Source organism: Sinohyriopsis cumingii, chromosome 14 (assembly GCF_028554795.1).
Source record: "Sinohyriopsis cumingii isolate HCF-2022 chromosome 14, ASM2855479v2, whole genome shotgun sequence".
Taxonomy (NCBI): domain Eukaryota; kingdom Metazoa; phylum Mollusca; class Bivalvia; order Unionida; family Unionidae; genus Sinohyriopsis; species Sinohyriopsis cumingii.
Genome location: NC_142974.1, coordinates 18,333,716 through 18,358,568, shown reverse-complemented (window position 1 = coordinate 18,358,568; position 24,853 = coordinate 18,333,716). Strand labels below are relative to the sequence as shown.

General features: G+C 33.0%; 1 protein-coding gene across 1 annotated transcript in view; it reads right to left on the bottom strand.

Moving 5' to 3' along the window:
* Positions 1-10,581: 10,581 nt before the first annotated feature.
* Positions 10,582-24,853, bottom strand: part of LOC149783352 (uncharacterized) — a 101,994-nt gene continuing 87,722 nt past the window's right edge. Inside the window, exon 12 of the mRNA XM_089931556.1 lies at positions 10,582-22,976. Within this exon, the coding sequence (XP_089787682.1) occupies positions 22,925-22,976 (52 nt within the window). The 3' untranslated portion in view covers positions 10,582-22,924. The remainder of the gene's footprint in view (positions 22,977-24,853) is intronic.

Sequence of the window (24,853 nt, the reverse complement as noted above, 5' to 3'; positions counted from 1 at the left end):
TTACCAAATTATTTTGCAGGCATGGTCACGAAAAAGATTCCGAGATGGAAAATTTCATGCAAAAGTAGACGGATAAAATGAAAGGCTGCCACTAGGCTTGAGGTATCTATTTCTTCAAAAAGATTCTATGGTAGAAAAAAATATAAAACTAAGAGACAACGAAAATGAAGCCATTTTGATTGTTAAATATCCATGGCTTGAATTCACTAACTCGGTAGGAAAGATGTTTTACAGCTATTGAAACCAATATCCCAAACTGGCATGGATTGGATATTCAACCAGTGTATTTGTCAATGGAACTGACGAATTCAGGATTTAGTCAGTCATGTCACCTGATAGTTCTGGACCTCATAAAGCCAGTACAGCCCAGTGTGTACGTGACACTAGTCAGTCATATCTCCTGATAGTTCTGGACCTTATAAAGCCAGTGCAGCACAGTATGTACATGACACTAGTCAGCATGTGCAGCACAGTATGTACATGACACTAGTCAGCATGTACAGCACAGTATGTACATGACACTAGTCGGCATGTACAGCACAGTATGTACATGACACTAGTCAGCATGTACATGACACTAGTCAGCATGTACAGTACTGTATGAACATGACACTAGTCAGTCATATCTCCTGACAGTTCTGGACCTCATAAAGCCAGTACAGCACAGTATGTACATGACACTAGTCAGCATGTACATGACACTAGTCAGCATGTACAGTACTGTATGAACATGACACTAGTCAGCATGTGCAGCACAGTATGTACATGACACTAGTCGGCATGCACAGCACAGTATGTACATGACACTATTCAGCATGTACATGACACTAGTCAGCATGTACAGCACTGTATGTACATGACACTAGTCAGCATGTGCAGCACAGTATGTACATGACACTAGTCAGCATGTACATGACACTAGTCAGCATGTGCAGTACAGTATGTACATGACACTAGTCAGCATATGCAGAACAGTATGTACACTAGTCAGCATGTGCACAAAGAAAGGCCATTTTAAAACTAAATGAGAATGAAATAATAATAAATGAGAGCTTTAGTTAGCATAACCTATACCCTAGCTCAATATAGAAAACAATATTCTAATATGGAAATGCTGTGTCTGCTCCAGGAGAAGAATGGTGTTAAACTTGGTCGTATTTATAACTGAATTCCATTAAATTTATATGTTCTTGCTGATGGAAGTCTGATTGCTACCATATCAGAACAAGAAATGATGTATATAAAATTTCCTGACAATAAAATGTTAACCCCTTTGAAGAAATAACTCTATTGAACTTTATTTTTTTGGTGTTTTATACGAGTTAAAATAACATACATCTCATCAAAGCAAAGCAAGAGAGTAAAGTTTTGGAACAAGTAAAAATGTGAACTGAACAAGTGAATTTTCTGAAACCATTTGTCCTGGATAAGTGAGTGAAAAAATGTTTGATTAGCCCAGCAGGGTCAAGTCTGTTTGCATAATATATTAAGTAGGTCAAATTGAATTAATCCTAACATTGCATTTCGAATATAAATCAGATTAAAGAGGTTGCAGAGGATGGAAACACTACAATGTGCTCCTCATCACATGACTGCAATACCTATTTAACTAGAGATAAGCCCATTCTTAATGATAAGTCCACTCATCACATGACTGCAATACCTATTTAACTAGAAGTAAGCCCATTCCTAATGATATAAAGTCAACTCATCACATGACTGCAATACCTATTTAACTAGAAGTAAGCCCATTCCTAATGATATAAAGTCAACTCATCACATGACTGCAATAACTATTTAATTAGAAGTAAGGCATTCCTAATGATATAAAGTCCACTCATCACATGACTGCAATACCTATTTAATTAGAAGTAAGCCCATTCCTAATGATATAAAGTCAACTCATCACATGACTGCAATACCTATTTAACTAGAAGTAAGCCCATTCCTAATGATATAAAGTCGACTCATCACATGACGCAATACCTATTTAACTAGAAGTAAGACCATACCTAATGATAAGTCCACTCATCACATGACTGCAATACCTATTTAACTATAGGTAAGCCCATTCTTAATGATAAGTCCACTCATCACATGACTGTAATACCTATTTAACTAGAGGTCAGCCCATTCTTAATGATAAGTCCACTCATCACATGACTGCAATACCTATTTAACTAGAGGTCATTCTTATAATTCTTAATGATAAGTCCACTCACCCCATGTAGCCGAATGTGTGGCAAAACTTTATATAAGATAGTTTTGTTTTTTTGTTAATCCCATCCCCAAAATGTTTGAAAAGCAAATCATCTTTTTATGTCAAGATCAATTTCTACTTGATGACAACAAGTAGTATCCTCATGTCATGTAATGCAAAGCCCTAATGTCAGAGGTATCCAGATGTACTCGTCATGTCATGTAATGCAAAGCCCTAATGTCAGAGGTATCCAGATGTACTCCTCATGTCATGTAATGCAAAGCCCTAATGTCAGAGGTATCCATATATACTCCTCATGTCATGTAATGCAAAGCCCTAATGTCAGAGGTATCCAGATGTACTCCTCATGTCATGTAATGCAAAGCCCTAATGTCAGAGGTATCCAGATGTACTTCCTGGTTGGTTTACTACATTTGTATGGCTTCTTCTTTATAAAATCAAATCAGGGTTTGGTTTTGTTTTATTCTGTCATTTACTTTCCTGTATCTGACATTAAAAAAATCCCTTAAACTTCAACACTGAATCTTAAAAATTTCAAGGTTGCCCAAGAAGTGATAAACATATTCTATTATTTACCAATGCAGAAAAGACAAACAATTCTAAGTTTTTTAATTTTATTTACTTTTCATGAGAATCAATTTTTATGGTTTCATTTTGACACATTATTTCTGTACTTTATAGATTGCAGGAGGGACCTTATAGTTTCTACATAAGAATAATTGGTACATTGGGTTTTTAAATTTATGGATTGTAGAAATTAGAAAACCACAAAAATTAATTGAGCATGCAAAATATTAAATTCACAGTAGTTGAATAGTTACATAATCCTAGGGCTATATCCATTGTCAAATATTTATAATTATCCTAAGTAAGAATGTCATTAACACTGTTTCACGACAGATTTTACTGACATGATTTCAGGTTTGAGTCTCAGGTTCAGCCAATTGGGTATGTGATAAAACTTGCCAGTAGCTTCTCGTGGGTCAGTGGTTATTTCTGGGATTTTCCTGAGTTCTTCCTCCACCATTTATAATGGCTGCCATGTATAGCCTTATTTGTGCTGCAAAATGTCATTAAACCTACAACAACAATAAACATTTGTTTCTAAAATGACAACATACTCTGTCACATATGTCCACTTGCAGTACAAGTTAACTTTTCTAGGCAGGCTATATCAAGTTCTTTCTTTCAGATAATACTGCAATAAATTTGGAATATGTGCCCCATTTTAAGGAATTCTTAGAATTGTTTGATAATTTGTTTGATTATTGGATCTTAGTTCAATGGAAATATTCCTTCATCCTGAAGTAATTAGTCAATTGCTAGGAGCAATGCCATGGTTCACTTTTAGTGAATTCAGGTCAAAACCGCATGAGAGTGTCCTCTCGTACCATAGTCGTATTAAAATCTAGGGGTGTAAATTGTTGGTGTGACTGCAGTGGCTGCCATGAAAAGCCTATCTTGTGCTGAAAATGGATTACACCATACAACAACAACAACTGACATGATTTAATGGTATTGTTATTGTTGTCTTAGTAAAGTTTCCTGACCAAACTTAGTGCTATTGTTGCATTTTGAAGCCTCCTGGCCTGATTTAGTGTTATAGGTCTCATTTTGATGCTTGCTGACCTGATTTAGTGTTATTGTTTTCATGTAGAATCATGCTGGCCTGTTTTAGTGTTGTTGTTGTCATATTGAATCAATGCTGGCCTGGTTTAGTGTTGTTGTCATATTGAATCATGCTGGTCTGATTTAGTGTTGTTGTTGTCATATTGAATCATGATGGCCTGGTTTAGTGTTGTTGTTGTCATGCTGAATCATGCTGGCCTGATTTAGTTTTTGTTGTTGTCATATTGAATCATGTTGGCCTGATTTGGTGTTGTTGTTGTCATATTGAATCATGCTGGCCTGATTTAGGGTTGTTGTTATTGAAGTTTGCTGGCCTGATTTGGTGTTGTTGTTCTCATATTGAAGCTTGCTGACCTGATTTAGTGTTATTGTTTTGATGTTGAAACCAGTTGACCTGATTTAGTGGTATTGTTGTCATATTGAAGTAAATCAAGGTCAAAGACTTGTACTTTCAAATTTCATAATACAATCACAAATTGATTTACCATCCATCCCACTTACACCGGAACCATAAAAGGTGTTGTATCATCTAATTTTTGTTGAGATAAATGGGTGCTTTTTTTCTTCATTTTATAACAACCACACAATAATACTGTCAAACATCATCTCTTAGAAAGAATAATTTTGTAAATTTTGATTACTACTTTGTTGTTGTTGAGTTAATTATAGTGGCATGCACACAATTGTGCATGTGCCACTTTTTTTTCTGACTGCACTGCAGCCTGCTAGTTGTTCCTGGGGAAGGGAATGGTGCCACCTCCCACAGGCTTTTATGGGTTCAAGGAACCCTAATAGTTTGGCCTCAGTCTGTGGGTCCATAAAGGTCCCTTACAGTTGAATGGTTGGCTGTCATTAGTGGGAGGGAGAGCTTGGGAACTGTCTTGGTTGCTTTACATCGCTGGTTTCTTGTTGCATTTGCCTGGTGTTTGTTGCGTATTTTTTTCTCAAAACCATAGTGAACTGCATAGTGAAAATTTAAAATAAACTTTTACCCTTTCAACGAGTTGGTGGCTGCAATAACTAACAATATAAATACCATTAAACATCATCAGAAAACATCACTTGATAGAATTTGACCAAATTTTTAAAAATTAATCCGAACAGCAAAATGTTTCACTTTGCTTAAATTGGTGCTGAACCACTGTAGTTACTAAAATTAATAAATCCTTTAACTGACAGAAGGCATCCTAGGTTTGATGGCTTTCAAAGTATACAGATCTGTTGCCAATGATGCTCATCACTACATATATTAGGGAAAAAAAACTTAACTTCTCAAATTCCATTTTACATAATTTGCGAAGATTTGAAGGAAGAAATCCTGCCAGAAATTTCTTTTGAATTACATCAGTGTTGCCAATACGCCATCAAATGTTGCGTATCTTATTAAATAAAAGTATAAGACCTTTCAAAAGCTTCGTCAAAATAGCTGAAATTTAGACGGAAGACGTCCTGACATGAACCTCATTTGCCGACCCTCCATCATATATGTCCGTCCACTGCAACTAGAAATTGACAAACATTTAAATGATTTTTTTCTTCAAACACCACTAAATAGAGCTTGTCCAAATTTTACCGAAAGCATATAAACAGATGGCTTTTGTACAGATCATGCCAATCTGCCATCAAATTTAGCCGGCATTGACAAAAATAAAACACGTAGAACTGCTTCTTTTCAAAACTGCTGAACATACTTTGACCAAATTTGCAAGAAAGTATCTTGTCCTGGCGGTCTTTCGGATTTATGTAAATGTGACTTTTTCTCAAACACTGCTCAAGGTAATTTACCTAGTTTGTCAGAAAACATAATGTCATGGGTGGTTTTCGAGTTCAACTCAAATTATACTGATCTAGTATTATATATATTTGTTGTAACGAAAAAGAGTAAATCAACTTAAACAATCTCAGGTATACTTAGACCTATTCTTTAAATGTGAGCATTTTAATATTTTTAAGCTCTAGCTTAGTTCTGATATAGGTAATTCCAACTCTGCATGGGTAGAAACGGGTATGTACTGTAAGAGTCATTTTCAGCCCATAATCAGATTCGGATGAAAAATATATATACTAATTATGCCTTTCAATCTTCCTTAAATATGTATATTTGATTTTTAATAAAGGATAGCAACAAACAAACTGCCTGTGATTTTCTTGTCCGTGGTGGTACATATATTCACGGATTATATAAATGTACGCTTAAAAACGCTTCCATCGCGCATATTGCCGAAAAATATACATCCTAAATTGTGCATTTACACGCAGTGTGCATAACAAGGAATGATAAGATTTATAAAAGTATATTTTTGTTTTGAAGCAATCTAAAAATGATGAATATTTCCATTAGGTTCTGCTGATCACCTCTTATACTTAATTTTGTTTTCATTTAAATCTTTTGGCGCATGTATATGTTTAGCGTCACTTTCTGTCTCATTCTTACCAGAATCGTTGCAGATAATGCAACTTATGTATTTGATGATCATCATTTCACAAAAAAATGAGTGCATACACTTTGCTCATTAATAATAGTCAAATGTTAATAGTGAGTATAGGGAAGATTTAAAAATCTTCAAAACATCAGCGACGTCAACTGTTTGGTCTTTGCATCGTTTGAAAGAAAAGCTGAATTTATGTTGTCATTAACTCCGACGAAAATATTCCTATGTTGATGAATTTAAAACTGTTAATTTGCAGGATTTTGTGGGTTCATTTAGATATTAAAATGATTATATCAATGTGCATATATGTATTTATACTTCTTTGATTATTCTGTGTAGTGATGATTTTGTAGCCTTGGGTGAGATACTCAGATGGGTTCAATAAATTTGATCATTGTGTTTGATACTTTTGAACGTATGTGTTATGATATGGTTAGAATCATAACCTTCTTTTCATCTCTTGCTATGAGAAGGGATTACTCATAAGTTAATAAATGACTCTGCCCATGGTTAGAGAAAGAGAGAAGGAGTTCAGGCTCTCTTAACAAGGGTGTTATGCATTGAAACATTGTGTAATTTTCTTATTTAATTATTATGATATTTGAAGCCTTACACATTTAATTCATTACTTTGATTCATATCTAGTTGTACACTTCACATTCATCCTAAATGTAAACGCTGTAAAAAAAAAACTGGTATTGATAAAAATCAATATAAATACTATTTCGTACGTACTTTTTTCATACCAAATATTTGCATTTAGTTAAACTTATTTAGATGTGAGGAATGGTGCTTAATTTGTGAATGATCACTTTTCGGAATTTGAGTAATATAAAAATTAAACTTTTCATAAAACTGAATCTAGTTTGCTTTTTTGTTTTGTCAACAACATATAACAGGAAGAGCTGAATTCAGTATTTCATTATGGAAGAAAATCCGTTCCCGTTATATAACAAATAAATTCAATGTCGCATATATTATATCAGCGTTGTCATGTTTATTGTGGGCTCTAGGCTGGGTAAGTACAACAATGTAGCGAAAAAAGATGTGACCATATACAACTGTATGGCTATAATGTTAAAATGTGTAGGTTGTAAGCTGACTGTCAATAAAGGCACTGACTCACACAGACAAAACTCACCTATCTTGACTAATGTAGATTTTGTATAGATCATTCATTTAAATCATGTACTAATAAGCAAGAGAGTTAAGTGGGTCTGATATATTTCACTTGACTTTCATAACGTAACAGATAAACAATTCAGACTTATGTAGTTTTGCAGTAACGTATCCTATGTAAACTAGCTCCCAACTTTATACCATTTTGTTTGTACCTGTTTTACTATATCCTGACTAAAATGTTCTCTAAACATAAAATCATCATTAATATGGATTGCACAGTCCCTTGTTCATAAATGAAGTCATGATGATACTAATGATAATACACATAACAGATACACGTTATGACTCTAAGTAGCTTAAACTAGGTAACAGAAAAGAGTGAAAAACCAATGAAAATTGTAAAGTTCAACAAATTTATTTCCCGAGAATACAAAGTAAAACTTGAAAGAGAACTTACAGTCCAAATGTATATAGTTCCAAACGAACTGCAGTGGTGTTCCGAAAGAATTACAATTTTGAATGTGCTGATCTGCTAATGTCCTCGAATGTGGTGATGAATTAGCAGTCGTGATGTATCACAGTGATATAATCCAAAATCTTTTAATGGATTCACAATAATCCCAAAAGAGTGACTGAGTCTGAAAATAATAAGATTGATTGCACTTAGGATGTTAAATCATGCAACTCTAATATAATCAACCTTAATATAAATACCTAGCACAATTTAAGAACTTGACAAAGTTAATTTACAGAAAATTCTGAGTTATAAAGAATTTTATAAAGATCCCCACTACTCTTTCATCATAATAGAAATTTATGTTAAACTGCAAATAAAATTCGTTTCTAGGAAAGTCTAAGGTCAGAATCAAGGCTGTGTCTAGAACTCGAAATCATGCAAACATGTTTACGCTATGTGACATTGGACATGTAGGCCCAACTCCTACCCTCAATTATGGATAACGGTGAATCACACAATACAAATTAAATCAATATAACATATAATAATAAACACAAGCCAACATAAAATACAGATTAAATATACAAGCTATCCACAATGTATGTTATTAAACAAAATCCTTTTCTTCATCTTTCAGTCACATTGCGACATTTCACTTTCTGAGATCTAAATTCATTCGGTTATTCCTTATCCCATGTAAAAGCTATCACAATGTTTGGTAACATTATAACATAATATCCTTCATATAAAAAGTGCATTAACACATTGTGAGAGCAAAGCAATTTGTTAGCATGTTTACCTTCAGGTTGGAACCATATTATTTACCAAATTTCATGGCAATCTGTCAAAAGATGCAAGACTAGTTTCATTATCGAGATTGTGTGTTGGATAAGAGGATGGTCATATGGGCGATTTGTCAAAAGGATGGACACATGGGCGATTTGTCAAGAGGATGGACGTATGGGCGATTTGCCAAGAGGATTGACATCTGGGCGATTTGTCAAGAGGATGGGCATATGGGCGATTTGTCAAGAGGATGGACATACGGGCGATTTGTCAAGAGGATGGACATATGGGCGATTTGTCAAGAGGATGGACATATGGGTGATTTGTCAAAAGGATGGACATCTGGGCGATTTGTCAAGAGGATGGACAGATAGGCACCTGGACACAGTGATTCATACAAATCTGCACAAATATAGAGGTAAAACAAACGATTGGGACCATGGAAATTATTTTTGTATTATTTGGGTAGTGTTCTTTTTTATAGCAATCACTAAATGCAGGTCAACATTATCGTTAGATAAGTGAATATTGACCAAGAGGCTAATCTATTTTCAACATTTCAGTTTATTTATTAGCAAAGAGTCTTTCAACTATATCAAGGGCTTTAACTAGTACACAAGCACAAAGATATTTGTACATTCTTTTTTTTCTCCTCTATGGTCACATGAGATTTGGAGGTAAATTCTTTGCAATGAGTTTATCATATTAAGAACTGTTTTCCATATAATGAAAAAAGAAATTGCGAGAGATAAAGAGATTGAGATTTAGTCTAATTGAACAAAGCACCTTGAATTTACTAATTAAATAATTACTGTGGACCATCTTGAAATACCAAGCCATCTGCCAAAATATCATGGTCTCTCATGACTGGTCATAACGCCTAAAGATTATGGTCTCTCATGACTGGTCATAATACCAATAGATCATGGTATCTCATGACTGGTCGTATGCCAAAAGATCATTGTCTCTCATGACTGGTTATAATGCCAAAAGATCATGGCCTCATTGCTGGTCATAATGAAAAAAGATTATGGTCTCTCATGACTGTACATAATGCCAATAGATCATGGTATCTCATGACTGGTCGTATGCCAAAAAATCATGGTCTCTCATGACTGGTTATAATGCCAAAAGATCATGGTCTCTCTTGACTGGTCATAATGAAAAATGATCATGGTCTCTTATCACTGGTCGTATGTCAAAAGATCATGGTGTCTTATGACTGCTCATAATGCCAAAATAACATGGTCTCTCATGTACTCAATAAACCTGTCATTGAGCATCTGATATATATATATATATATATATATATATATATATATATATATATATATATCAAGGCTGGTGTCCTCTGACAGGTTTTTGCTGTATATGCTTGCCTTATTTAGCAATATCCAGCCAGTCAATTAATTCTACAGGTTTTACTGTATATGCTTGCCTTATTTAGCAATATCCAGCCAGACAATTAATCGTACAGGTTTTACTGTATATGCTTGCCTTATTTAGCAATATCCAGCCAGTCAATTAATTGTACAGGTTTTACTGTATATGCTTGCCTTATTTAGCAATATCCAGCCAGTCAATTAATCGTACAGGTTTTACTGTATATGCTTGCCTTATTTAGCAATATCCAGCCAGTCAATTAATTGTACAGGTTTTACTGTGTATGCTTGCCTTATTTAGCAATATCCAGCCAGTCAATTAATCGTACAGGTTTTACTATGTATGCTTGCCTTATTTAGCAATATCCAGCCAGTCAATTAATCGTACAGGTTTTACTGTATATGCTTGCCTTATTTAGCAATATCCAGCCAGTCAATTAATATAAGTAAGAGATCTTTCATTGTATGAGAGAGAGAGAGAGAGAGAATAAATTAACATAAAGAAAAATATCAGATGACATATACAGTATAATATAGAACAATTATCACATGTAACTGCATAGTCTTTATTAAAAGATGGCAGACACAGCAATTATTTTTGACCAAATTACAATATGTAAAAAAAATGAAAAAATGATATAACACACCAATAATTACTATTCACAACCATGCATGTCTTTTGAAGCTCCTGCAAGACCAATATCTTCATAGTCCAGTAAAATATTTAACTTACAATCTACCTACTAGCACTGTTTCAAAACAAGAAAGACCAAACACTCCTTTGGCTGAAATAAGATTCTGGTTATATTGGCAAGTAAATTAGTTATTCTGATCTACAAAATATATGTTATTTTGATACTGCTCTTGTACAAAAATATTGACAGCTAAATTAAATCATGTATAAAACTAAGGAATGTTTAATAGTATGATATGTCGAAATAAAAATGTAAAAGAAAGATTCTTTTCCAGATCAAATTATATAGAACAGATTGAACATTCATTAGCAATTCATTGCAAGAAATGTTAAACTTTTCTTTAAAGACATTCAGAACATTTACAATGTATAATGCTAATTTTTTTAATGTTTTCCATTTATATTTCTGAAATGAGATTAATTTTAAGTGAAGTCACTTCAGACTTAACATACTTGATCTAACTTTGAATCTACAAGCTGACAGGAACGTTTCCATGACAATGGACATTATTACATCACAGGTGTTTCCAGTAATTACATCACAGGTGTTTCCAGTAATTACATCACAGGTGTTTCCAGTAATTACGTCACAGGTGTTTCCAGTAATTACATCACAGGTGGTTCCAGTAAGAATGGCATAATGTACAGTTAGAACTGATCAAAATTTGACACAAATAAACTGCCTGTCCTCTTATGGGAATCTTCAACATCGTAGACAAATGTCTACACTGAGTTGGCACAGAACAGGATTTTTTTTATTATTTGAAAATGTGCTTTTCAAAGATCAGTAAACATTACTTGTCTTAGAAAAAGTATATATGATCCCTATCATTGAGTTCATAAATCGAAATACACACCAATCATACATTATATAAAGTAAATCAACTGTGTACCTTGGTTGTCCATACCTCTGATTGTAAGTCTTAGTTGGTAAGCTTTGAGTCATTTTGTTCTTCAGCTTTTTACAATACAAATACACAGCTTTCTTTTTTTTTTTTAGATCAATGACAAACTTGCTTATAGCACTGGGCACATGTGGGTCATATCTCATCTGCTTACCATGAAACATATCATTAAAACCTGTTAAAGACAAGCTTGATATATTGTCAAACACAGTGGTTTTCATGTACAAAAAATATAAAATCATCAAAATAAATAGTTTGCAGGATTTTTTAAAAAAAACAAAACAATCGTCTCAATAAATGACAGAACACAGGTGGCAGCTGACCAAAAAAAATGTTAACAAATGCCTACTGGTGGCAGCACTGTATGGAATAAATACCAACTGTAGAAGTCTTTTCATATGAAATTCATGTTTTAATACTACTCTATATACTTGATTATAAAGTCAAGTCCAACTGCAAAGTGCACAGTAAGACCCTAATATGCCATCATAAAATGTGCCAAGAAATCTGGGTCTATCCATTATGCTTGAAGTAATTAGTGCAACAAACAACACAGACCCCAATCTACCAGTTCATTATGAAGTGACAGATGAGGGGGCTAATGCTGTTTGCATCTGGACTCGACTTATAAGCAAGTATATACAGTATATGCTTTCATAAATTCATATGTGAAAAAAGTTCATCAAATGACATATTTGCTATCAGTCAAATCTAGTCAAATTTCATGGAGAGTTTCTTGCAAAGAAATCATTTAACGTTTTCTGTTTTTAGTAACAGTAGTCAGATTTGATGTCAGATTGCCATAGTTTCTGGAGACTTGAAAGGCCGGAAAACTAGAATGCTTTGTCAAATTTGATTAAATTCTGTTTAACAGTTTTGCGTAAGAGGTTGTTTCAAGTTTTTTCTATGTGGTCATATTCTGAGTGTCAAAATCCATTATCTGCATAAACTTACATGTCCTTTAGCATATGATACTTTCTGTCAAATTTCATCAATTAATATTGTGTGTAATATTTGAAAAGTCATTTAAACCATTTCTAATTTTAGCAACAGCAGCCACATTTTATGATCAATTGGCATCTGTTGCATAAAATTAAAAACACTTATGCCAGAAACAGTTTGTGAAGTTTGGTCCCAAATTACATTCAGTTTTGGCATGAACTGAGTGAAGGGAGTGATAGCCATATCTGATGGCATCTTTTGTTTAGAATTTAAATCATTTCATGTCAGAATGTTTACTATTAAATTTGGTCAAAGTCCTGTCAAGTGGTTTTAATAAGTTATTTAAAGATTTTTATTTTGTTAGCAATCAGCAATATCTGATAGCAAATCCATATCATTTGTAAAAAAAAAATGTATGCCCTTTGTTTCAGAAACTGATTTTGTTAAATATTATAATCAAATGTAACAAATAAATATAAAACTATTCACCCAAAAATGCAATGGAATTTTCTGCAAATTTCCAGATCATATCAGTGTGCCTGTAAAACTATTTTTTTTTTTAAAAAATGAACAAAAATTGAAATCTGGGAAATAAATGGCCTTGACAGTCTCAACACTTTTTTTCATGAAGCTTATACTGTAAGATATGGAATTATGCATATACAGCAAGGCATTTCTAGATAGGAAATTGCAGGATTCACATCTAGAGTGGAGTCCTTCTATACAGGAAACTATGATTCACATATACAGTGAAGCCTTTCTATACAGGAAAATTTAAGATTAACAAATTGAGAAAAGCTATTTTATGTATGAAATTCTAGAATTCACATAAATTGTGAAGCCCATTCTTATGGTGGAAAAATGATTCACACACATACAGTGAAGCCCATTTTATACTGGAAACCAGGATTCACATATACTGTGAAGCCCTTTTGGTACTGGAAAAAATGATTCACTCACATACAGTGAAGCCCTTTTTATACTGGAAACAAGGATTCACATATACTGTGAAGCCCTTTTGGTACTGGAAAAAATGATTCACACACATACAGTGAAGCCCTTTTTATACTGGAAACAAGGATTCACATATACTGTGAAGCCCTTTTGGTACTGGAAAAAATTATTCACACATACAGTGAAGCCCTTTTTATACTGGAAACAAGGATTCACATATACTGTGAAGCTCTTTTGGTACTGGAAAAAATATTCACACATACAGTGAAGCCCTTTTTATACTGAAAACGAGGATTCACATATACTGTGAAGCCCTTTTGGTACTGGAAAAAATTATTCACACATACAGTGAAGCCCTTTTTATACTGGAAACAAGGATTCACATATACTGTGAAGCTCTTTTGGTACTGGAAAAAAATTATTCACACATACAGTGAATCCCTTTTTATACTGGAAACAAGGATTCACATATACTGTGAAGCCCTTTTGGTACTGGAAACAAGGATTCACATAAACTTTGAAGCTCCTTATATATAGAAAACTTTAGGATTCATGTACACCTTAAAGCCTTTTTGTATAGAAAAATTTAAGATTAAAATGTACTGTGAGGCTTTTTCATAAAGGAAACTAGCATTCACATATACAGAGAAGCTCTTAGATATGAGAAACTTTCTGACTGGCGTATACTGCAAGGTCTTTCTATATAGGAAACTAGGATTCACAAAATTCATCTATCCTTTGTGGATAGATAGTTTGTTGATGTTAAAAATGATACAAATAAGAAAATGATTCACTACTCTCCATTATGAACGGGTCTCCATTATATAGAAATGTCCAATAATATATATATATATATATATATATATATATATATATATATATATATATATATATATATATACACACACACACACACATTTATACATTAGCAATATGCAGTAATCATACACAAGAAACATTTCTTTCTTGCATTTCATATTAATAAAGGCATATTTATAATTTTAATTCAAACCAACACTATTTCGCTGTGATGAGCAGCATACCAGACCAACTTTCGGTGAGTCACAGGTTCAAATCCTACTCAGACTACCCAGAATCCGCTGCTTTGTTGTGCCATGATCCAGAATCCTTTACTCCCATTATCCCAGTACAAAACAGTCTTTAATTTGCTAATAAGCCATTAAACAATTATCAATAAATAAATCAATCAACAGCATTTCAAGTTTATTTACTTAGACCAATGTAAAAGTAACTAGAATTGTGTTCAAAGATCAACTGTGTCTGTCTTCCTAGTATAATTGATGAAACCTTGGTGCAAAATTCAAGGGCAAAAAAAGTTATCGTTCAACAGGGCTCTAACTCAACTTTTCATGGTGGGGGTGGGTGAAGTGAAAATCTAGCCTGAATTTACTTTTCCAAATCCATTTTAAAATCTGATTTAAATCCAAATATCCATCAAATATTACTGGTCAGCAACAAAATTCATGATGCAACACTAAATGTCTTAGTCAAATGATGTCCATAATTCAGTCACATCTGGACATATAAAAGTGAATACCTGACACAAGTCTTCTTGGTCTTATGTCCAGTTACAACAGAATACAACAAATGAATTTAAATAATGAAATATATTATCTTTTTTTTTTAAATCTAAAAGAATGATATAAAATTGTGCTGATGATGATGATATATTGGCACCAATAGGAAACTGAGACCTGTATCACCTGTCCTTTGCAGGTGAGACAAAAAAAAAATCTGTTTTTAAATAATACCTGAATAGTACAAATATATGACAGCTGATATGAGCAATCCTAAGCATAAAGATCATACCAGGCTTTTTATTTCATGAAATAGATTTTAGGATGAAATCAAACATGCCATGATTTTAATTCAATTTAAATCTTGTTAACGAAAATTAAATTTAAAAAAATGGAATACAATAGTCCTCAAGAGATGACACATAATCCTGGTTCCTGACTTATGAAAATCACCTTACTGAAAGGACACCATGGTTGACACTCTCAATTTATATACTACTTATGATACACATTGTTTCCATGGTAACTAAAATCAAAAACAAAGAAAATTACAAGTATCATCAAGAATCGTTACGTAAAATGATTTACATATGTACCTAGACTGACTAAATTCAATTAATGGTTTGAGAGTTCTGAAAATAAAAATGTTTACAGACAGGTACATGTATGCGAAACATTTGTTGACATTAAGAATTCTCTTTACAACTAATGCTTCTTGTCCCACTCATCAATGTTTTAAAACTTCTGTGTTAGTACCAGTAATGTTATCTGGTTTTTAGTACCACTAATGTTATCTGGTTATTTGTACCTGTAATGTTATTTGGTTATGTACCAGTAATGTTATCTGGGTATTAATACAAACTGATCAATGTGAAACTTGCATGATACATCTATAGCACAAGGAAACAATTCACTGAAAGCTGTTTAGTGATCTGGCAATTAAGAAAAATGGCATGTGCAAATGGCACGGACCCAAACCCATCATCACATAATGTACCAGCAGATCCAACTCTACACAGTTTAGCTAGTTTGTCCTTCTTAAATACAAAAACTGAAAACTGAATCAAAGGAAAATCTATTGATTTTGAGTGAAATGTAGTCAAATTTTGTAAATCTCCCAACTTGATTTTTCTGTTCCATCAAATGCAGTCACAGATAAAGACAGAGCAATAGTTATATTAGTGACATTATGTCATACACTGCTAATGAAAAAAGTTGCAACAGCACAATCCAAAAGTTGTGGGATCCAAATGCTTTGTCGACATGTGCATCTTCATGTGATGAATACATGAAGGTATTCAATGGCAATCCATCAAAACTGTGGTAGTAATTACACTATTAGGACCAGGTGGACTAAAAGACAGACAGAGAGACATACAGTCACAATGGATTACTATATAACCTGATGTTTAATGTGGCTTAGGTATACAAATAGCTGATACAAATGGTTGATTAAACAACAACAAAAAAACACTTTGTAACAATCATATGTTCTGATAATACAAAAAATAAAATTTGGTACTTATGCTTGGAATGGTTTATAAATAATGCAAAGACATTGACAACAATCATTTCTGCAAATGTATATGCAAGGTAAAAACCTGTAGATATTAATTCATAAATGGAACAGCAAAGACACTATAATGGTGGTTAGATTACGATAATATCAAGTTTTTCTACAAAGTAAGATTTGATCCAACACTTTACAGAAAAGTATTACTACAACTGTGAGTTTCAAATGACAATACCATGTGCCAAATGTAGAGGCTTTGATGACATTTATTTTTGATTTAATACAATTTGTAAACAAGAGCAAAAAAGCTATTTTTTGTTGCAAACATATCTAATTTTGTATATAGATTTTTACTTTTTTATTTAGTTAGTATAATTTTATAATCTGATTAATAATATAAAGATTGTAAGGTCATAGATCCCAATAAAATGGGCAAATTTTATTTAGCAAATATCACTAAGTTATTTATCTTAATTGTAGTTATTGGCACTTTAAAACTCTTGATTTCATATTAATTACACTTTATTATGTCTTTATACAAAACAAGAACATCTCAATCATTACAAAGATTTACTTATAATGCTATCTGACATGGGGATCCTCATTTCTCAATCATTACAGATTTACTTATACTATACTCCTGAATGGTGATCCTCATATCTCAATCATTACAAAGATTTGCTAATACTATATTTCAGAACTGTAATCCTCAGAGCTCAGTCAATACAAGGATCTGGCTCAAATCTTACCCCAAAACACTGATCCTCACATCTCTGTTAACAAAATGATAATACTGTACTCTAACATGGTGATCCTCACACGTCTATCGTTACAAAAATTGACTACTACTGTACACCAGCATGGTGATCCTCAGATCTCTTTATTGCAAAGATTTACTTACACTGTACTCCCCTCTCATGGTAATCCTCACATATCTTTCATTAAAAAGATGTGCCTTTACCATACTCCAGCATGGTTTTCTTCACATCTCCATCACTACAAATATTTACTGTATCATGCATCGTGATTCCTCACTAAAGAGTGCCAGTATATAACAAAGTGTACAATTTCTTAAAATGGTAAACCTATCTTAGCAATAACATGATCTATGTGATTACAAGGTACAACACACCTCAGTAATAGTGTGATCTCCATGTTTAAAAGGTACAACATATCTCAGTAATGATATGATCTCTATTATAACAAGGTACAACATACCTCAGTAATAATGTGATCTCAATGATTACAAGGTACAATGTATCTCAATAATAGTGTGATCTCTATGATTACAAGGTACAATGTATCTCAGTAATAGTGTGATCCCTATGATTACAAGGTACAGCATATCTCAGTAATAGTGTGATCTCTATGATTACAAGGTACAATGTATCTCAGTAATAGTGTGATCTCTATGATTACAAGGTACAATATATCTCAGTAAAAGTGTGATCTCTACGATTAAAAGGTACAACATATCTCAGTAAAAGTGTGATCTCTATGATTACAAGATACAGCATATCTGAGTGATAGTGTGATCTCTATGATTACAAGGTACATTGTATCTTGGTAATAGCATGATCTCTATGATTACAAGGTACAACGTTTACAAGGTACAAAAAATATCTTGATCTGTATAATTACAAAAGAAAACATATCTTGGTAATAGCATGATCCATGATTGCAAGGTAAAATGTACCTTAGTAATAACATGATCTGTATCATTACAAGGTACAACATATCTCAGTAATAGCTTTATCTTTAAGATTGCAAGGTACAATGTGTCTCAGTAATGGCGTGATCTTTATAATTACAAGGTACGTGTCTTAGTAATAGTGTGATCTGTATGATTACAAGGTACAACACATCTCAGTAATAGTGTGATCTCTAAAATTACAAGGTACAACAGATCTCAATAATATGGTAATCTCTGTAATCATAGCACACAATTTTGTCTCCTCAGAATAGCATTATACTGAGGAAGCACTTTATAATGATCCTTAACATGATGATTTACATTAACGGCTTAACCAAAAAGTTTAAAGTAAAGGATTAGTGCACAAAGAAAATCTCAGGGATAGAATATAATAATTATATCTAAATCATAAGTATATGTTACCGGATTTCTGATTGTCATAAATCAAAGTGTTTTAGGATAAATTTTAAAAATTTTTAATTCTGATATATTAGCAACGTAAGATTTTAGAAACTTCCAACAGGTAAATATCATTGATTGATATAATCTTACAGTTTTTGTCTTCTTAGAAGACAATAGATCTTAACAACTATCTCCTGATTTAACAGAGTTGACATGCTTTCTAGTCACCATCATTTACACTGATCATTATAGTTGTGAATTTAGACATGAAAGTAGGGATTGGAGAGAGGATCAATCATTATAATTGTTTACATGCATTTCATAGTAAAAATAGACTGATTATGACAAAATTTTACAGGGCAACATTTGTATTTAAATAAGGTTTTATCTGCACATTAAAGAAAATGTATCTCAAGTTTTGTGGAGACAATCCAATAAGCAAAGAAAAGTCCACAACAAACATTCCAATAAACAGAAATAAGTTCATAACAGACATTGCAATAAACAGTGAAAAGTCCATAACAGACATGGAATGGTATGGTATAACATAAACACTAAAATGATACAACAGAAGTAGACACTAAAATGATACAACAGAAGTAAACACTAAAATGATACAACTGAAGTAAACTCTAAAATACAAAACAATTAGAGGAACAGTGTATATATATATCTGAGAAAATGTTAACAAAGAAAATACTTCAATTCTGACCAAAATGAAAACAAGAACAAGAAATATATACATACAATTTACAGTATATGGATGTTTACTTCATGCAAAGAAAATGAACATAGCAAGTACATGTTGAAAATGATGCATATTTGCTTTGCAATGATAATGGTTGCCATAAAGGACATGAGGCCAAATAACCTGTATACAGTTCGTTTAAGCACATTGTTTGTTTCATCTTTAAAGATTCATATAAATACCATGTTGTTCTCCATTTATGGCAATAAATTAAACTTTGTAAACAAGTCTGTTCACAGAATCAATTTGTCTGCATAAAATCTGTCAACTAGGAAAATGTATCTTCCTCACTTTTGAATACAGTCCAATAACTTACATACCTTTGTAGTTTCAGAATTAAAATATCCAGCCCAAGGTTCTGAATTAATACATCCACCCATCTTTGAATGAATACATCCTACCCTTGTGTTTTAATTAATGCACTCACTTCACTGTCTTTGAATGAAAGCATTCATCTCTTTTCTTTGAATGAATACATCTACCCCTTTATCTTGAATTAATGCATCCACCCCATGTCTTATAATTAATGCATCTACCCTCCTGTCTTATAATTAATGCATCTACCCTCCTGTATTATAATTAATGCATCTACCCTCCTGTTTTATAATTAATGCACCCACCCCATGTCTTATAATTAATACATCCAGCCCATGTCTTATAATTAATGCATCTACCCTCCTGTCTTATAATTAATGCATCCACCCCATGTCTTATAATTAATACATCGACCCAATTTCTTATAATTAATGTATCTACCCTCCTGTCTTTGAATTAATGCAACTATCCATTTTCTTTGAATTGATGCATCCACAACAAGGCTTTGAAATAATGCATTCACTACTGATCTCTGCAATATTTCACTGAGGATACAATAAACCAAAAGCACAAACTGAAAGTTAACTCAAACTTCTGGCAACAGCAACAAGGTAAGCAATATATATCACTCTGGCATAGGGTTTAAATTCAAAATTTTAATTGCCATACTTTTGCAAATCTCAAAGTATGTGTGGTAAAACAGAACTATAAAAATACTACTTCCATGTACCTCTACCCACTGTCATGGTGTACATGTTTCACAGAATAGGGAGTCTAATGCTTCCATATACTTAGACCCACTGTCATGGTGTACATGTTTCATAGACTAGGGAGTCTAATGCTTCCATATACTTAGAAACACTGTCATGGTGTACATGTTTCATAGACTAGGGAGTCTAATGCTTCCATATACTTAGACCCACTGTCATGGTGTACATGTTTCATAGACTAGGGAGTCTAATGCTTCCATATACTTAGAAACACTGTCATGGTGTACATGTTTCATAGACTAGGGAGTCTAATGCTTCCATATACTTAGAAACACTGTCATGGTGTACATGTTTCATGACTAGGGAGTCTAATGCTTCCATATACTTAGAAACACTGTCATGGTGTACATGTTTCATAGACTAGGGAGTCTAATGCTTCCATATACTTAGAAACACTGTCATGGTGTACATGTTTCATGACTAGGGAGTCTAATGCTTTCATATACTTAGAAACACTGTCATGGTGTACATGTTTCATGACTAGGGAGTCTAATGCTTCCATATACTTAGAAACACTGTCATGGTGTACATGTTTCATAGACTAGGGAGTCTAATGCTTCCATATACTTAGAAACACTGTCATGGTGTACATGTTTCATAAACCAGGGAGTCTAATGCTTCCATATACTTAGACCCACTGTCATAGTGTACATGTTTCATAGACTAGGGAGTCTAATACTTCCATATACTTAGAAACACTGTCATGGTGTACATGTTTCATAGACTAGGGAGTCTAATGCTTCCATATACTTAGAAACACTGTCATGGTGTACATGTTTCATGACTAGGGAGTCTAATGCTTCCATATACTTAGAAACACCGTCATGGTGTACATGTTTCATAGACTAGGGAGTCTAATGCTTCCATATACTTAGAAACACTGTCATGGTGTACATGTTTCATGACTAGGGAGTCTAATGCTTCCATATACTTAGAAACACTGTCATGGTGTACATGTTTCATAAACTAGGGAGTCTACTGCTTCCATATACTTAGAAACACTGTCATGGTGTACATGTTTCATAAACTAGGGAGTCTAATGCTTCTATATACTTAGAAACACTGTCATGGTGTACATGTTTCATAGACTAGGGAGTCTAATGCTTCCATATACTTAGAAACACTGTCATGGTGTACATGTTTCATAGACTAGGGAGTCTAATGCTTCCATATACTTAGAAACACTGTCATGGTGTACATGTTTCATAGACTAGGGAGTCTAATGCTTCCATATACTTAGAAACACTGTCATGGTGTACATGTTTCATAGACTAGGGAGTCTAATGCTTCCATATACTTAGACCCACTGTCATGGTGTACATCTTTCATAGACTAGAAAGTCTAATGCTTCCATGTACTTCTAGCCATTGTTGTGGTGTACATTTTTTATATATAGAACTATATAAACATTAAATACCACATATATGCATACATGCAAATGTATACAATAACAGGGTTCATACAGAATTCTGAAGGATAAATTCAAAGACTTTTCCCAAACTTTCAGTGACCACAAACATGAATTTCCAAGACCTAATTTTGCTACCATTTTGTTTACAAGTTATGTTATATGAGAAAAGAACGAATGCAAGATACTACAATACTGTCTAATGATGAAATTTAAACCATAATTAATTTCCTAATTTCAAACGAAAGAAACCAGGAAAACTCGACTACATCCAAAATCTAACAACCTTGGACAATTTTATTTGTGATTATGCTGGAAAGAAATTAAAATATTTAAGTTTATTTAAATTTTCAATGACTTTTCAAAATCTCAGGGTAATCTGGAAAATTTTCCCAAACTTTCACGGCCTTGAAAATATTTCCTCATTTTATCCAAACTGTCAAAGACCTTAAAAGACCATAAGAAACCTGATTAATATTTTTTTATAAATTGAACAATATTTGCTCTAATACTTCGCGTTACTTGAATACCCTATGTAATTGGTCTAAGTATGCTGCTGGTTCTCTCTAAAAATGATGTACTCATCTAGCCTGAGCTTAAAGATACAGTGGTAAAAATAAGAGGATATCAAGATTTTCACATGAAATTTTCCCTCGTCATACAGCAAGCATTGTACATACAAACAATGGTGTATATAATCCAAGGGTCAGGAGAAAAAAGAATTTAAGGTACAACATAACTGTCTTCAGACAGACTGACATGTTGACATGTTGACAACAACAAGTACTACATTCTTTTCTATACACTTAGCAAAGCATACAAATTAGAGCAAAAACGGGAAACATTTTAAGTCCAAAATATGAAGAAGAAAATGTTTCTCTAATAAACAAGACTAATGCAGGTTTTGGGTATAATGCCAAGACCTTTGTGTAATATGTTTAGCATGGTGGCAGCAGAGGTCAATTTCCTTCACAAATATGGAAGCCAAGTACAGTCCATTTTGGCAGACTTTGTCAGTCTACCTTCACCCATTTCAGGATAGATTTTTGAAATGCATCAGTCCATCTGAAAATAAACAAGATCAAACGGTCAGATCTCTCTCTGATTAAAAACAATGAATAAGAAACCCCATATATATGTCAAAGTAAATCATACCACAGGAGGATTATAGCACAAAGGTCACGACCAAAATAATACATGAATATTAACAAGTAACTGATGATCCTAATAATGCATGAATATTAATAACTGACAGTTGGCCCTAATAATGCATGGAAATTAATAAGTGACAGATGACCCTAATAATGCATGAATATTAATAATTGACAGTCTACCTTAATAATGCATGGAAATTAATAAGTGACAGATGACCCTAATAATGCATGAATATCAATAATTGACAGTCTACCTTAATAATGCATAGAAATTAATAAGTGATAGGTGACCCTAATAATGCATGAATATCAATAATTGACTGTTTAAAAATGTCATATCACTACAATGTCAGCAGTGTGTCAGTTTATAGTGCATGAATATTAAAAAGTGACTGATGACCCTAATAATGCATGGAAATTAATAATTGACAGTCGACCCTAATAATGCATGGAAATTAATAAGTGACAGACGATTCTAATAATGCATGAATATTTATAAGTGACTACCCTAATAATGCATGAATATTAATAAGTGACACATGACCCTGATAATCCATGAATATTAATAATTGACAGACGACCATAATAATGCATGAATATTATTAAGTGATGATCCTAATACTGCATAAATATTAATAAGTGACTGATGACCCTAATAATGCATGGAAATTAATAACTGACAGATAACCCTAATAATGCATGAATATTTATAAGTGACTACCCTAATAATGCATGAATATTAATAAGTAACTACCCTAATAATGCAAGATTATTAAATAAGTGACTGATGACCCAAAAAATGCATGAATATTAGTAAGTGACTACCCTAATAATTCATGAATATTAATAAGTGACTGTTTAAAAAATGTCATATCACTACAATGTCTGCAGTGTGTCAGTTTATAGTGCATGAATATTAATAAGTGACTGATGACCCTAATAATACACAGAAATTAATAAGTGACTGATGATCCTAATAATGCATGAATATTAATAAGTGACTAATGACCCTAATAATGCATGGAAATTAATAAGTGACTGATGACCCTAATAATGCATGGAAATTAATAAGTGACTGATGATCCTAATAATGCATGAATGTTAATAACTGACAGTTGACCCTAATAATGCATGGAAATTAATAAGTGACACATGACCCTGATAATCCGTGAATATTAATAATTGACAGACGACCATAATAATGCATGAATATTATTAAGTGATGATCCTAATACTGCATAAATATTATTAAGTGACTGATGACCCTAATAATGCATGGAAATTAATAAGTGACTGATGATCCTAATAATGCATAAATATTAATAAGTGACTGATGACCCAAATAATGCATGGAAATTAATAACTGACAGATAACCCTAATAATGCATGAATATTTATAAGTGACTACCCTAATAATGCATGAATATTAATAAGTAACTACCCAAATAATGCAAGAATATTAATATTAATAAGTGACTACCCTAATAATGCATGAATATTAATAAAGTGACTGTTTAAAAAATGTCATATCGCTACAATGTCTGCAGTGTGTCAGTTTATAGTGCATGAATATTAATAAGTGTTGTTGTTGTTGTTGTTGTTGTAGGGTTTAACGCCATTTTTCAGCACACGATAGGCTATACATGGCGGCCAGTATTAATGGTGGAGGAAGAACCCGGGAAAACCCCGGAAAGAACCACCGACCCACGAGAAGCTACTGGCAAGCTTTCTCACATACCCACATTAGCCGAATCCGAGACTCGAACCCACGCAGACAGAGGTGAGATG